Source organism: Vulpes vulpes, chromosome 7 (assembly GCF_048418805.1).
Source record: "Vulpes vulpes isolate BD-2025 chromosome 7, VulVul3, whole genome shotgun sequence".
Classification (NCBI taxonomy): Eukaryota; Metazoa; Chordata; class Mammalia; order Carnivora; family Canidae; genus Vulpes; species Vulpes vulpes.
In genome coordinates, this window is record NC_132786.1 from 6,956,502 (window position 1) to 6,971,209 (window position 14,708).

Consider the following 14,708-nt stretch of genomic DNA (forward strand, 5'->3'; position numbering starts at 1 on the left):
CATCTCCTGAATATAAGCTCTACTTTTACACAGGCTTCTAGCAGCTGCGGGGATGAATCTTTCTCCTTTACACTTGTCAAACCTGGATTAGGGTGGGCTTGGGAGCTTCTCCTAACAGACAGGAATCTTGGACCTATTTTAACCCAGACCGATGTAGGGCACGTGACCACTCTTGAATCAATCACTGTAGCCAGGAGGATACCAGGCACTGATTGATTATAACGGAGGTAATTGCATTGGTGAGGCAGTGGGTGTGTGGTGTGCGTGTGCGTGTGTGTGTGTGAGAAAGGACTCTGACTGGCTTAGGTCAAATGGGACCTGCCCCAAGTATGGTAGTGGAATCAATACACCTAAACTGCATATCCAATGGGATATGAGTGGAAATGGCCGTTAGAGAGTTCATTGGAGTTATTACTAAGTCCTGGATTTCAAATGATTTTTGTTTTCTTTTTTGCATTTTTTTGTATATTTTTTATTGGAGTTCGATTTGCCAACATAGAGCATAACACCCAGTGCTCATCCCGTCAAGTGTCCCCCTCAGTGCCCGTCACCCAGTCACCCCAACCCCCCGCCCATCTCTCCTTCCACTACCCCTTGTTCGTTTCCCAGAGTTAGGAGTCTCTCATGTTCTCTCTCCCTTATGATATTTCCCACTCATTTTCTCTCCCTTCCCATTTATTACCTTTCACTATTTTTTATATTCCTCAAATGAATGAGACCATATAATGTTTGTCCTTCTCCGATTGCCTTCTTTCACTCAGCATAATACCCTCCAGGTCCATCCACGTCGAAGCAAATTGTGGGTATTTGTTGTTTCTAATGGCTGAGGAATATTCCATTGTATACATAAACCACATCTTCTTTATCCATTCATCTTTTGATGGACACCGAGGCCCCTTCCAGAGTTTGGCTGCTGTGGGCATTGCTGATATAAACATTGGGGTGCAGGTGTCCCGGCGTTTCATTGCATCTGTATCTTTGGGGTAAATACCCAGCAGTGCAATTGCTGGGTAGTGGGGCAGGTCTATTTTTAACTCTTTGAGGAACGTCCACACAGTTTTCCAGAGTGGCTGCACCAGTTCACATTCCCACCAACAGTGCAGGAGGGTTCCCCTTTCTCCACATCCTCTCCAACATTTGTGGTTTCCTGCCTTGTTAATTTTCCCCATTCTCACTGTGTGAGAATGTGTGAGGTGGTATCTCATTGTTGTTTTGATTTGTATTTGTATTTGTATTTTCCTGATGGCCAGTGATGTGGAGCATTTTCTTATGTGCTTGGTGGCCATGTCTGTGTCGTCTTTGGTGAAATTTCTGTTCATGTCTTTTGCCCATTTCATGATTGGATTGTTTGTTTCTTTACTGTTGAGGTTAATAAGTTCTTTATAGATCTTGGATACTAGCCCTTTATCTTATATGTCATTTGCAAATATCTTCTCCCATTCTGGAGGTTGTCTTTTAGCTTTGTTGACTGTTGCTTTTGCTGTGCAGAAGCTTTTTATCTTGATGAAGTCCCAATAATTCATTTTTGCCTTTGTTTCTCTTGCCTTCATGGATATATCTTGCAAGAAGTTGCTGTGGCCAAGTTCAAAAAGGGTGCTGCCTGTGTTCTCCTCTAGGATTTTGATGGACTCTTGTCTCACATTTAACTCTATTTTGAGTTTATCTTTGTGTATGCTGTATGTGAATTTTCTAGCTTCATTCTTCTGCACATGGCTGTCCAATTTTCCCAGCACCATTTATTGAGGAGACACTTTTTTGCATTTTTGTTTGTTTCTTGTTTTGATTTTCAAATTTGCTATAAGGAATATGTTTTTTTGTAATAAAAAAGAAAATAGAATGCAAAATAAAATACAATTAGAAACAAAAATAATATACAGTAGTGAAAAATGTTAAAGCTAATTTTAAAATGTTAGGCACAGTTAATACAATAAAAAGATAACTTTATGAATTTTTAATAAAAATATAATATATCAACATTGGATCAAGAAATAGAAAATTATAAGAATGGAGGGGGAAAATGGGCAAGTTATCATAGAGGCATGCTTCCTTTCTGTACCTGCCCTATTCATCAGAATTTGAAGTGGGTTTTTTTTTGCATATTTTTTGAAGTGTTTTTTTTTTATAAAGATTTTATCTATTTATTTTAGAGAGGGAGAGAGAGAGAGAGAGAGAGAGAGAGAGTGTGTGTGTGTGTGTGTGTGTGTGTGTGTGTGCACATGCAAGTGGAGTGAGGGTAGGGGTATAGGGAGAGATATAATCCCAAGCAGGCTTGTGATGAGCATGGAACCTGTGTAGGGCTTGATCTCATGATCTTGAGATCATGACCCCAGTGGAAACCAAGAGTCAGAAGCTTAACTATGAACTTCGGGCACCTGGGTGGCTCAGTCCATTAGGCATCCAACTCTTGATTTTGTCTCAGGTCATGGTCTCAGGGTCATGAGACTGAGTACTGCCTGGGCTCCGTGTTCATCATGAGCCTAGCCTGTGTGGGATTCTCGCTCTCCCTCTGCTTCTCCACCCCCCTCGAAAAAAAGAAAGAAATGTTTCTTTAAATTTTCAAAAAGTAAATGGTCTCTTGTTTGCAAAACATGCCATTATACTTATGGTGGATATTCATCATGTTTGTGGATAACAAATATCTTTGAACACTTTTCTAGAATTGGGGAATTTCCCATTTTATAAATCCTACTTCTCTAGGACCAGAAGTCAGGCAGCGCTCTCTCAGATTCTCCTGTAATTAGGCACAGGCTATTACCAATCAGGTAATAATAATAATACCACAGGTTTTACCAATCAGAGATACCTGCACCAGACATCAGTTGCAAAGTAAAAAATCGGAGAAATAGTGTGGACAATCCTGGGGCAAGTGTAGTGCCAGAGCTTCTGTTGTCTGTTCCCCAGCATCACTAATGGGAGCCACAGGATCTGGGCAGCAGTGGCTGCAGGAGAGATATGTTGGCCAGAACAGGGTGTGGTTCTGGGTTTTTTGCTGCATAGCCTTTGATTCTGTCTCTCTGCCCATCCCAGTGGAATTTGTGAAATTCCAAATATCATTGAACAGATTCCCTTACTGAGGAAATTATCCAGAATAAGTTCTGTTGCTTGCAATAAAGAATTAGACTTATCAGGTAATTATCCATTATTCAGATCATTCTATGAGACAATAATAGAATCTGTTTTGCAACTTAATAGGAGAGACCCTGTGTACCCTTTACTCAGTTTCCTCCAATGGTAACATCATGCAGAACTGTAGTACAATTTCACAACCAGGATTTTTTTGTAATATTTATTTATTTAAGTGATCTCTATACTCAACATAGGGCTTGAACTCATGACCCCAAGATCAAGAGTCACAGGAGCCAGGCAGGTGCCCCACAACCAGGATATTGACATTGATACGGTTAACATCCAGAACATTGCCACCACAAGAATCCTTCATGTTCCCCTTTTATAGCCATACCTACTTCCATCCTATCTCTACCCCTCCTTATCCCCTGGCAAACACTAATTTGCTGTCCATATCCATAATTTTGGCATGTAAACTTTGTTATATAAATGGAATCATTAAGTATGTAATCTTTGGGGTAACCACGCAGCATATGATTCATCCAAGTTGTCCCATGTATTGTTACTTTGTTCCTTTTTATTGCTGAGTAATATTCCATGGTATGGGTTACCATGGCTTAACTATCCACCCACTAAAGGGCATCTGAGTTGTTTCCAGTTTGTTCATTACAAATAAGGCTGCTACAGATATTTGTGTACAGCTTTTAGGTGAACATAACTCTTTATTTCTTTGGGATACTTGCTCAGGAGTATAGTTGGCCAATAATATCGTAGTACCTCTCTTAGTTTTTAAGAAACTGCCAAATTGTTTTCCAGAATGGTTGTGCCATTTTACATTCCCACAAACAATGTGTGAGTAATCCAGTTTCTCTGCATCCTCCCTAGCACTTGGTTGCCAATATTTATTTTACACATTCTGATACATGGTAGTGATATTTCATTAAAGTTTTAATTTGCATTTCTCTAATGGCTAATGATATTGAACATTTTTCAATGTGCTTATTTGCCACTTTTACATCCATTTTGGAGAAATGCCTCTTAATGTCTACTGCCCATATTCTAATTGGATTCTTTGTCTTTTTGTTGTGGAGTTTTGAGAGGTTTTTTAAAAATGTATGTCTTAGATACTAGTCCTTTGTTGGATATGTAGCTTGCAAATATTTTTTTTCCTCAGTCTATAGTCTGTATTTTTATCCCCTTGACATGGTTTGGTGCACAGTAAAAAATTTTAATTTTGATGAAGTCCAATTTGTTAACTCTTCCTTCTAATGACCGTGCTTTTGGTCCAAAGGCCTGAGAACCAGGAGCACCAATGTCCAAGGGTAGGAGAAGATGGATATCTCAGCTCAAGCAAAGGCAGCAAATTTGTCCTTCCTCTTTTTGTTCTATTCAGGCATGTGGCAGATTGGATGATGTCCACTCACCGTGGTAAGGGTGACCTCCCCAACTTCCCTCCTCCCCCACAAGCTTCATTGAGATACAACTGGCATACAACATTGGGTGAGTTTAAGGTATACAATGTGATGACTTGCTACACATATATAAAGAAGTGAGTGGTGGCGTAGAAAAATACTAAAAAACAAAGGACAAAGATCTTCCTTTTGAGACATTATGGACATGTACATATTTCAAACTTCAGTCTTTGGGGCATTACACTACCTTCAAGTTTTTGCCATATTTAATACCAACCCAATTATTATATTTTAAATATATTTTTTAATTAATTTGCTAACTTAATTAAATAAGCTTATGTATTCTAGTCTTGTACCTATAAAAGAGAAAGTATATATAGAGATTAAAATATTAAAAGCAGTCCATGTAGACTTGTCCCTAAATTGTTTCAAAAATCATACCTTTTTCTTTCCCAGAGATGATCCCTAACTCTCAATATGGCTCCCTTTGAAAAAGCAATTAGAATGTCTCCAACCTTGACCCAGTGATCTATTTCTTCCTCCTCTGGTCAGCCTACGCAGTATTGCCTATGACATCAAGGCTTACTCGGGTTCACTCATGACAGGATTTATTGCTCCTTAGGAGGAAGCTTCTTAATTGTTATCACTAAAATCAAGTGATCTGAGAGGTAAATTGTCACTGATAGACATACCTGAGAGTGCTATGATATGTAGATAAATGTTCCATCCTTAATTTTGATGCTTTTAGCCCTGTCATTGTGAGCTGGTTATGGTCAACAATAAAGATATGATCTTTTTTTCCCTTTTAAAAAAACATTTAAATCCAATTAGCCAACATATAGTATATCATTAATCTCAGATGTAGTGTTCAACAATTCATCAGTTGCGTATAACACCCAGTGCTCATCATATCATGTGCCCTCCTTAATGCCTATCCCCCAATTACTCTATCCCTCCACCCACTTCTGCTCCATCAACCTTCAGTTTGTTTCCTAGAGTTAAGAGTCTCTCATGGCTTGTCTCCCTCTCTGATGACTTCCCAAATAGTTTTCCCTCCCTTTTCCTATGATCCTCTGCACTGTTTCCTATATTTTACATATGAATGAAACCATATGATAATTGTCTTTCTCTGATTGATTTATTTCACTCAGCATAATGCCCTCCAGTTCCATCTGAGTCAATGCAAATGGTAAGTATTCATCCTTTCTGATGACTGAGTAGTATTCCATTATGTGTATACACACACACACACACACACACACACACACAAACACGGCATCTTCTTTATCCATTCATCTGTTGATGGACATCTTGACTCTTTCTACAGTTTAGCTATTGTGCACACTGCTGTTATGAACATTGGGGTGCAGCTGCCCCTGCAGATCTCTGCATTTGTATCTTTGGAGTAAATACCTAGTGGTGCAGTTAGCAGGGTTGTAGAGTAGCTCTATTTTTAACTTCTTGAGGAACCTCCATACTGTTTTCCAGAGTGTCTATATCAGCTTGCATTCCCATGAAGTGTGCAGAAGGGTTCCCTTTTCTCCACATCCTCCCCAACATTTGTTGTTTCCTGAAAGACATGACCTTCAAAAGGTGAAACGAATGTTTGAGAGTCTGAAGAATAATAGCTTCCAAGGCAGTCATAACAAGGTCAAGCCATGAAGAATAGGTGAAAGAGTTTAGACAGAAGAAGATTCTGATGAAGAAGAGCCTTCCAAAAATAGAAACTTAATGACTGAGGGTCTCAATAGTTCAGAGTTTGCTTCAGTCTAGGCTTTGATGATTGTTGATTTTATAACTTCGAGCAAGTGTACTGTACTTCCATGTATCTCAGTCTTCTCATCTGTAGAATGTGGAAAATAGCTCTCATCTCTCTCATAGAAGACTGAATAGAAAAAATATGCATGAGCAAAGCGTTTATTGGAGTCCCTGTCATATAAGCAGTGCTCAGCAAAAAGTAGATACTATTGTAATTATTATTATTTGATATTATTATGGTATCAAACAGAAGATCCTGGAATTCAAATAGACTGCACAGAACGCTAAAAGCAACCAGGAAGCAGTATCTGCCAAGATGAAGACGTGCCTGCTCCTGTGGTTGCTTGCCAGTCTCTCTGGATGCCTACAGCCAATTGTGACGGCTCTACTGGAGGTGTGTGGGGTGCTGGGGCCTGGTGGTGGCGGTGCTGGTGATGACTCACTGCACAGTAGGACGTGGGAGATAAGGGGGTTATTTTCCTGAGACAGGTTCCAGAACAGAAGCAACTTTGCCTCCAGGAGACACCAGGGTGGGGAGGGGCAGACTGGCAACCGTGTTGCTGTATCTCCATGGTTGGCTCAGCCTCTCTAGGAGAGAGAGAGAGAGAGAGAGAGACACGAAGCCCAGGCCACAGTGGCTATTCACAGAGCTCATGTAACAGCTCTCACCTAATCTGAATCGTCCCTCCTACCATTTTCCTAGAGAAGCATCAGCCCAGAGGAAAGAAACGTGGAGGGGAATAGGTGCGAGGGAGCTAGAAGTGCAAGGTTGATCATCTGGGAAAGGGGAGATAAAAGAGAAGGTACAATTGATTTATATCCAAACAGACAGAAAACTTCTAAAATCCCGAGTCATCATTTCAGTCTCAAGGTGATTCCTATAGCAGCCCTTAACCATGATCCCCCTTTCTACCACAGGCATCACCATTCTCCTGGTCATCCAGAAACAAGCTATGATGGCCATCTGTGTCTGTTACACTAGCTCCCTCCTCCCCAACTCCATCAGCTTCTGTGACTTTATTTCCTCCCATAAAGTTTTTCTGTCCATGTATTTACATCCCCTGCACGGTCGCCCAGGGCCAAGCTGTCACTTCCTAATTCCTGTACCACCCAAGTATACCAATGTATTTCTCATCTCTCATCTTAATCAGTCCAGATCCCCAGTACCATACCAGCTTTCCACAGCTGCAATTTTCATCATGTTAAATTCTTCCTCAGAAGACTTGAATCTCTCCTTTTGTAATGCCCAAAGTCCTGACTTTTCTTCATGACTTTCATGATACTCCATAATATGGCCTCCATAGGCATGTTAGCTGTGTTCCACTTCACTAACCATGCCCGGGGGGGGGGGGGGGGGGGGGGGGGGTGCTTACCTCCATCCCAACACACACACCATCGCCCAGTGCTGATGTAGGCAGGAAATACTGCTGAGGTACCATGAGAGGGACTATCCTATTTTGCCTGGGATGGGAAAACAAGGGACAGAAGTGAAATACCTTCTCTCAGAAATATGCTCACTGTGACCACAGTGAGATCTCAGTAGGATGTGGGAAAGACAGTTTCTGACCTGGAATGCAGTTCATTCCTACACATATTTATAAAGCATCATGGGAAGATACGAAGGAAAAAGGGACACCATCCCTGCCACTAAAGATTTGCAATCACTAGGGAGATGAAGACTCAAGCCACCTGTGGAAGAGAACACAGAATCAAAGAGTCAGTAATGCCTCCTTCTTTTGTAGAAGGTACGAGACCCCGTGAAGTGGGCAAGGCAAATATTAGACTCATTTTCTAGAGGATAAAGCTTTCTTACCTGCTTGAGAATTTAAGTGGCTTGTTTATTGTCACAGGACTAATAATTTAGCAGATCAGGGTCTCCTGGCTGTGCAGTCCTCTGCCTGCAGACAGTGAAGTTATGACATACTCTGAGAGCCATCAAGCATTCCCAGGAGCTGTGAGAGCTCTTGGCTAAGGTGGCATTTACCTGCAAATTGAAGGATCCGGGAGATTTCAATCATAGGAGAAAGGAGTGAAGAAAGAATATTCCAGAAATAAAGAAACTCCATGAGCAAGGGCACAGAGCAGGACAAGAGGAGCCACCCAAGGGCAAGATGGCTTGGGGAGTGAAGACTCCCTCCCTTTGCCTCCCCTGAGAAGCTGAGATAAAGGAGGAGGAGAGGCCTGAGTGTCTCTGCACTGATAAACAGACTCCACCCAGAGGCCAATAGCATGGGTATGGGGACAGGAGGGTCAAGTGGCAGAAGTGCCCCTTCTCCAGGACAAATGAACTGGGGTGGGGGTAGGAGGGAGGCCATTTCCTGAACCCCTGTTTCCAGACTCAGCACTTAGGGTGGAACCAGCAAGGCTTCCGGGAGCCAGAGGGAAGTGAGAGACGGCAAGTCCCCTGGCAAGTCCCCTGGCAAGTCCCCTGGAGAAAACCCTTCCCTTCTGCGGTCAGATGCCTAGGGTGGGGGAGGGGATGAATGGTCCCTTGCGCTAGTGCCCTGCCCCCCACTAGAGAGGAGGGAATGTGAGGGTTGGAGAGCAGAAATGGGAGAGAAGAGGAAGGTATCCGGAGAGGGAGGAAAGTAGGGGTGCATCCAGGGGAGGGGCCCCTTCTGAAGCCCTTCTGGGAACACTGCCCTGGATGATAGCGCCTGTGTGACGGGAAGTGTCAAAACGACCTGATATAACTCTCTTTAATGCACCCCCTTCCTGAACCAGCTTCTCTCCCCTCCCTCCTCCTCAGTTCAGGAGGGTGGAGACCAGAGTGGGGAAGAACCCAGGCTGGGGGAATGAGCCAGCCAAGTGGAATGGGACCTCCCTGGAACCAGGAGGTAAGTGCCGTCCTTGACCCTTGTGGGGCCGACGTATGACATCCCTTCCAGCCCTAGCATCCCACAAACTCTCACCCCTCATAGTCTGCTTGGTCCCTACCCAGAACAGGTGGCTTTCTTGTTTGCACATCCCTCCGGGTGGTCCGAATAGGGCTGGGTTTAGGGAGAAGGGGAATTTTCTCCCCACAAAGGGCCCCTGGCACTAACTTCTTCCTTCTCTCTCCTCTCCCCTTCTCTTCCTCACCCCTCTGTCCCAATCCCCTCCCTCTTGTGGTTTCACTTCCTGGTTCCCTGCACAGAGATCCCCAGAAGGAAGGCTGCCCACTGAACCGGGCGGACGGTGGTCCACAGTCAGGGGGGTGCTGATCGCTGGCCTGCTTTTCGGTGTGCTCTTTGGCTTCTCTGTGCTTTTGGTCTACGTTTTTCGGAGCTGTGGCCCTAGTAAGCAAGATCCTGGAATCCTCCAACCCAGTCAGCCCTTCCTCCTCAGCCGGAGGCTTCATGTTCCCTGACGTACTCACCCCTGGTCCTGTCTGACCCTCTCTTTCCTTCCCCACTCTGGACTTCTTCCTCCCAGTCCTGATCGGGGCAGTGTTAAGTCCTGTCCTTCTCATAGGGTCCCTCTGCCTTTTCCTCACCAGGCAGTCCTTTGCCGAGCCCCTTGGGGGAGCCCTGTCCCTTTCTCTCTCCCTCTCTCCCTCTCCCAGTTCTGAGCTTTTCCCCACAGGCCCCTGTAGGACGCCAGCATGTTGGGACCTCCTGGCTCGTTACTTGGCCTCTGGGAACACCAGTGTGGCCCCCTGCACCGATTTCTTCAGCTTTGCCTGTGGAAAGGCCAAAGGGACCGATTATTCTTTCCAGGCCCTTGCAAAGGAGAACAAGGATCGACTTCGGAAAATACTGGGTGAGGCATTCTGGGCAAGTGGGTGACCCTGAGCCTAGAACCGTCTTGCTGTCCCAAACCTGTGTGGTTGTGAGACCCCTGGTTTGCTTCTCTTGTCACTATGGCTTGCACCTCAGTACCTCCCCTCTTCTGGTCCCTCTCATCACCTCTCCTTGCCTGCTTACCCATGACTACTGTGTTCTCTTCAAGCTCTCCCTCTTTGTTATGGCTCCCACTGTGTCCCCTCACACCTGCTGCAGGTAAGTTCATGTATCCATTACTCTCAGCCGCCAGCCCCCCACCCTGCTTGTCTCCCAGAGCCCCTGTCAGTGTCACCCTCTCCCTCTGGACACTTCTCCACTCCTCTCAGCATTATCTTCTGTTCTCCATGGAAACCTTGGATCTTGGTGTGCAAGCTCCACTGGAAGAAATGGGATACTTCAGGCTGGTTGGCTGGGGCGATGTGGCCAGTGGGGTGAGAAATTGGGGAGACAGGGGTTATCTGGCTGTGTGCCAGGGAATAGATCCAGACAGGCACAGAGGGTGTGATGGAAGAGGAGAGGGCCCACCTGAAGCCCTGGGGTACAGAAGAGGCCTGTACAGGGTGGCTATGTGTGGAGAAAACAAAAGAACTGAGAGGAAAATCTGAGGAAGGAGCTGCCACCATCTGGGAGGTTGGAAGTGGGTCCCAGGAAGTTGGAGGATGGTGGTGAAGATGGGGAATGAGACGGGGGTACTACCGGCATGTATTTCCAGCATAAGGGAACCCAGAGAGTGCATGGCCTTATCCACTGGAATTTGGGACAAATTAATGTATTCCCCCACACACCTCCGCCCGCCCGCCCCCCCACTGTCCTCCTTTTTATGAAGAAAGAGTAGAGGCAGACATTCCCTTGGTAAAGGGCAATGCTTCCAGTCAAGGCCCAGGGATAGAAAGAAAATGTATGCTGAGAATGAATGCTGTTCCCCACGAGAGAGGGAAGGGTTTCGGGGGCTAAGGGACAGGTGGAAGGTATTACAGGGGGACTGATTCCAAATGATATGCCTTTAGGTTATTGCCCTGTGTGTGTGTGTGTGTGTGTGTGTGTGTGTGTGCGCGTGCGCGCGCATTTCCTGGGGTCTCAAGCGAGGGTCTGGACCCTGTTTCTTCTCCTTGCTAAGCCTTTCTGGATGAGTTTTCCTCCCTCCAGTCCCTCAAAGTCCCCCGGTTTTCCAAATGTTTCTAATCTCTTCACTCACCTTCCCTCTACCTTCCATTGCACCCTTTCTCCTGTACCCACAGGTGCTCCTAGATGTTCCCATCTCCCTCCTCTCCCGTGTCTTTTCCTCCCTGATTCTCTTCCATGTCTCCTTTATTTTTCTCAATCTTTCCCACACTCCCTCTCCCTGCACTTGTTCTCCCATCAAGCTGATCCAGCCCTCCTGTCTTCCCCACCCCTGCATCCCTGTGTTCCTCCCCTTCTTTCCATTTCCCGGGAGTCTTCCTTGTCCCACCTCCCTCCTCAGCTCTATTCTCCTCTAATTCTCTCATGATTCCTTTCTAGAAACCCCAGATTCTTGGAACCTGAGCTCTGGGGAAGAGAAAGCCTTCCAGTTCTACAAATCCTGCATGGACACGGGTGCCATCGAAGCTGCTGGGGCTGCCCCCCTGAAACACGTCATTGAGGAGGTGAGACCCTGGCCACTAACGTTTCTAGATACACAACACAAAGGGCCAATGTATGCTCAGGGCTGCCCTCCTTTTTTTCTAGAAAGGGAGGGGGTATCTCTTTCCTAGGGATCTCCAAGTTCCAGGAGGGAGATGGAAATGGCAGCACCCTTTGGAAGCATGAGGACCCTGGGTGTGGTAGAGAAAGGACAGAGGTGGAGCCTCGAGGGCTCCAAGCCCTCAGAGTAGAGGTCAGGAAGTAGCAACTGTCTGAGGAAGGGGGGGACAGGTCTCCCAGGCCATCCTCCTGTGCTGAGCCCTGTCTCTCTGCTTCCCAGCTCGGAGGCTGGCGAATCTCCGGTAATTGGACTTCCTTAGACTTTAACCGAACTCTGAGCCTTCTGATGAGTCAGTATGGTTATTTTCCATTCTTCAGAGCCTATCTGCAACCTCGTCCCACCCCTCCGTACACGCCAATCATCCAGGTGAGGGATGCACTGGCAAAAATGCAGTAAGACCTGGGTCTGCCTTGAATTCTAGCCTAGCGTCTTCTAGTGGAAGGTTGTGGGCTGGAGAGAGAGGACAAATGTGCAATGTAGAAAAGATTCCTATCTTGAGGGAAAACTGATGCGGTATTCAGGGGCACTAGGCGAAATTAGGGAAAGGAGCAGTAGAGCCAGTCCAGAGAAGATAGAAGTAGTTCCTATCTTCCATACTGCTTATCTGGATTACCCCTATACCCTCTTAATTAGCCCCCTTATCTCCAGTATTGCTCTCCTCTTATCTACTCTTCATTTTTGCTAGAGGGACCTTTCTAAACCAAGAGCTAATTATGCTATTGTCTCTGTTTAAATGCCTCCAATGCCTTACCAGGTCATCGTGATCTAGTTCTTAATCCTTAGCAAAGCCTTGCAAGTCCTTTTGTGATCTGACCCTTACACACTTTTCCAACCTTATCTTCTGTCCCATTCCTTGTCCCCTTTAAACCTCAAGCCACACTCCCTGACTTACAGCTTCAAGAATATCCCTCAATTCTTTGCATATATTACTCCCTTTGCCTATGACACCACAACCTCCCAAGCTCAGCCTGGAAAATGCTTACATATTTTTCAAATTTAGGGTTTATTATTATCTCTTCCAGGAAAGCATCACTGACATCATAGCTATGAGTTAGGTATATCCTTCTGTCCTCCCACTTTCCAAGTTCTCATCATTAAACACCATGTTAAAGACCTAAAGAACAGGACCACACCTTATTCACCTCTTGCTCAAGACCTAGTACAGGGCCAGGCATCTTGAGGCCCACAGCAGGTGTTTGCTGAACAAGTAAATAAATAAAATTTTGAAGGAGATCGGTATTGTAGTAGGCAATGCAGTGCCATCTACTTGGCCCCTGCTCTTGAAACTTCCACAAAATTATACGAGGATGAATATACCAGAAAAGCTGTTGTTAAGCAGTATGAGGCATTCTAAAATTCAGTTCTAAAGAGTATTCTCAGGAGCTTAACTGGTGTGGCTTAACTACTTTAGGGAGTAGTTAAATATCTGAAATGGTTAAGAAATGGTTCAGAGAAGGGAGAATTTGAGCTGAGCCTTGAAACATGGTTGAATCATACAGCTGAAGGTGAAGCTGAGGGCATGGGGAGGGCTTTGGGAAAGTCCTGAGCTAAGGCAAGAGGTTGGAACAGTGTGACTCCTCTGTGGGGTCAGTGAGAAGTCTGGTTTGTTGAACAGAGGATTTGGGTGCAGTGGGAGATAGATAGGAGCAAGGCTGAAGAGGTCAGGTTGGGCCTGATTATTCCTGGCCTAAGAAGACAAATGGAGGTGATCACCTGGACTCAATAGAAAAAAAAGAACTATTGGGTCCCTTCAAATATGATGGCTATGCACTGCCCTTAGCAGAGGCAGCAATTTTGGAGGTCAGTCTGGAGGTGTTGAAGAGTCTAGATGAGCATTTTGGAGGTTCTGAACTAAGATGATTGGGGTAGAAATTGAAAATGAAAGCCAGGCATGAAGATTTAGGCAACTTTATCCCTGTGGTGATGGTCCATGGTGATTCTAGAGGACTCACTGGCTGATTGAATGCAGCAAATGGAGAAGTTGGGAAATGACCCACAGTCTTGATGTGCTGTGAATTGGAGGAGGGTGGTCACCATCAACTGGATACTGGATGGACTCTGAGGGGGAAAATAGGTGGACAAAATGGACTGCAAAGGGAGTACTTCCACAGGGGCCTGGGGGCAGGGAGGGGGCGTCAGACTAGCATGGTTGAGACACAGTGGACAAGGGAGGAGCATCTTAGGAAGGGGAGGGTTGTCATGGATTCCAGAGATTTCTGAGCTCAGAGAATAAGGAATGGGAAGACACCATTAGGAAGCTTCTAGAAGGGAGTATCAAAATGGTTTTGGAAATAGATTATACAGAGTTTAAGATGAAGGCAACAAAGTTGAAGCAGGCACACAGGTGATTTTTAGTTCTTCAAAATGTGAACATAGAATCCACATTTCTAAGGAGCCAAGCGAAAGATTTTTCAAGGTAGGGGGAAGTATACAGCTCAAGGTGGGGATGGAATATTGAAGTCAGTGCAGAAAAAGGCAAACTCTTCAGAACAGAATCAAGGACATGTCAGGACTAAGGTGGGGCAGGTGAGGTAAGTGGCTCACTTACCTGTGTGCAAAATCAAAGAACATATCCAAAACAGTAATCAAAATAAATATTCTAATAATATTTTTTAAAAATCAAAGCCAATGCAAAAATTCATGATAAACAAAATATTAAATTTTTGTTCATTGTGGATTTTTTTGAAAAGAGACCTTTGTCCCCAAAACGGGCCAAAATTTTACTGTAGACTTTAAAAAAAAATCTTTAATTTTTCTTCAAAAATGGATACAAAGTATACTTTTGATTTTCAGAAAAAAAAATCCAGGATGTACAAAGTTTTGTTATTTTAGTCAGTGTGGATTTTAGCATTGATTTTTATTCTTAAAATACCAATTAGAATATTTATCTTGCACCTGAGATAGTTTCTCATTCCCTTAACTCTAGACCTGGCCTTAGCATAGGGGATGGCTCCCTTCAGGACATGGATTAGTACACTCCTCTCT

The 14,708-nt window shown here is 44.7% G+C and overlaps 1 protein-coding gene across 10 annotated transcripts in view; it reads left to right on the top strand.

Annotated features, from left to right (window-relative positions):
- Window positions 1-14,708, top strand: part of KEL (Kell metallo-endopeptidase (Kell blood group)) — a 437,477-nt gene that overhangs the window by 409,663 nt on the left and 13,106 nt on the right. Inside the window, exons 11-20 of one of the 10 annotated variants that reach the window (XR_012002430.1) lie at window positions 4,460-4,566; window positions 5,630-5,667; window positions 6,487-6,630; window positions 8,573-8,643; window positions 8,986-9,073; window positions 9,373-9,514; window positions 9,801-9,977; window positions 11,501-11,625; window positions 11,943-11,964; window positions 12,041-12,089. Coding sequence is in view for 9 of the 10 variants with exons in the window: in XM_072762820.1 (XP_072618921.1) it covers window positions 8,939-9,073; window positions 9,373-9,514; window positions 9,801-9,977; window positions 11,501-11,625; window positions 11,943-12,089 (726 nt within the window). In the remaining variant the exon portion in view is untranslated. Of the gene's footprint in view, window positions 1-4,459; window positions 4,567-5,629; window positions 5,668-6,486; window positions 6,631-8,452; window positions 8,656-8,749; window positions 9,074-9,372; window positions 9,515-9,800; window positions 9,978-11,500; window positions 11,626-11,942; window positions 12,090-14,708 lie in introns of those variants that run through there. The other 9 variants (XM_072762819.1, XM_072762823.1, XM_072762821.1 and 6 more) reach the window with 9 other exon arrangements.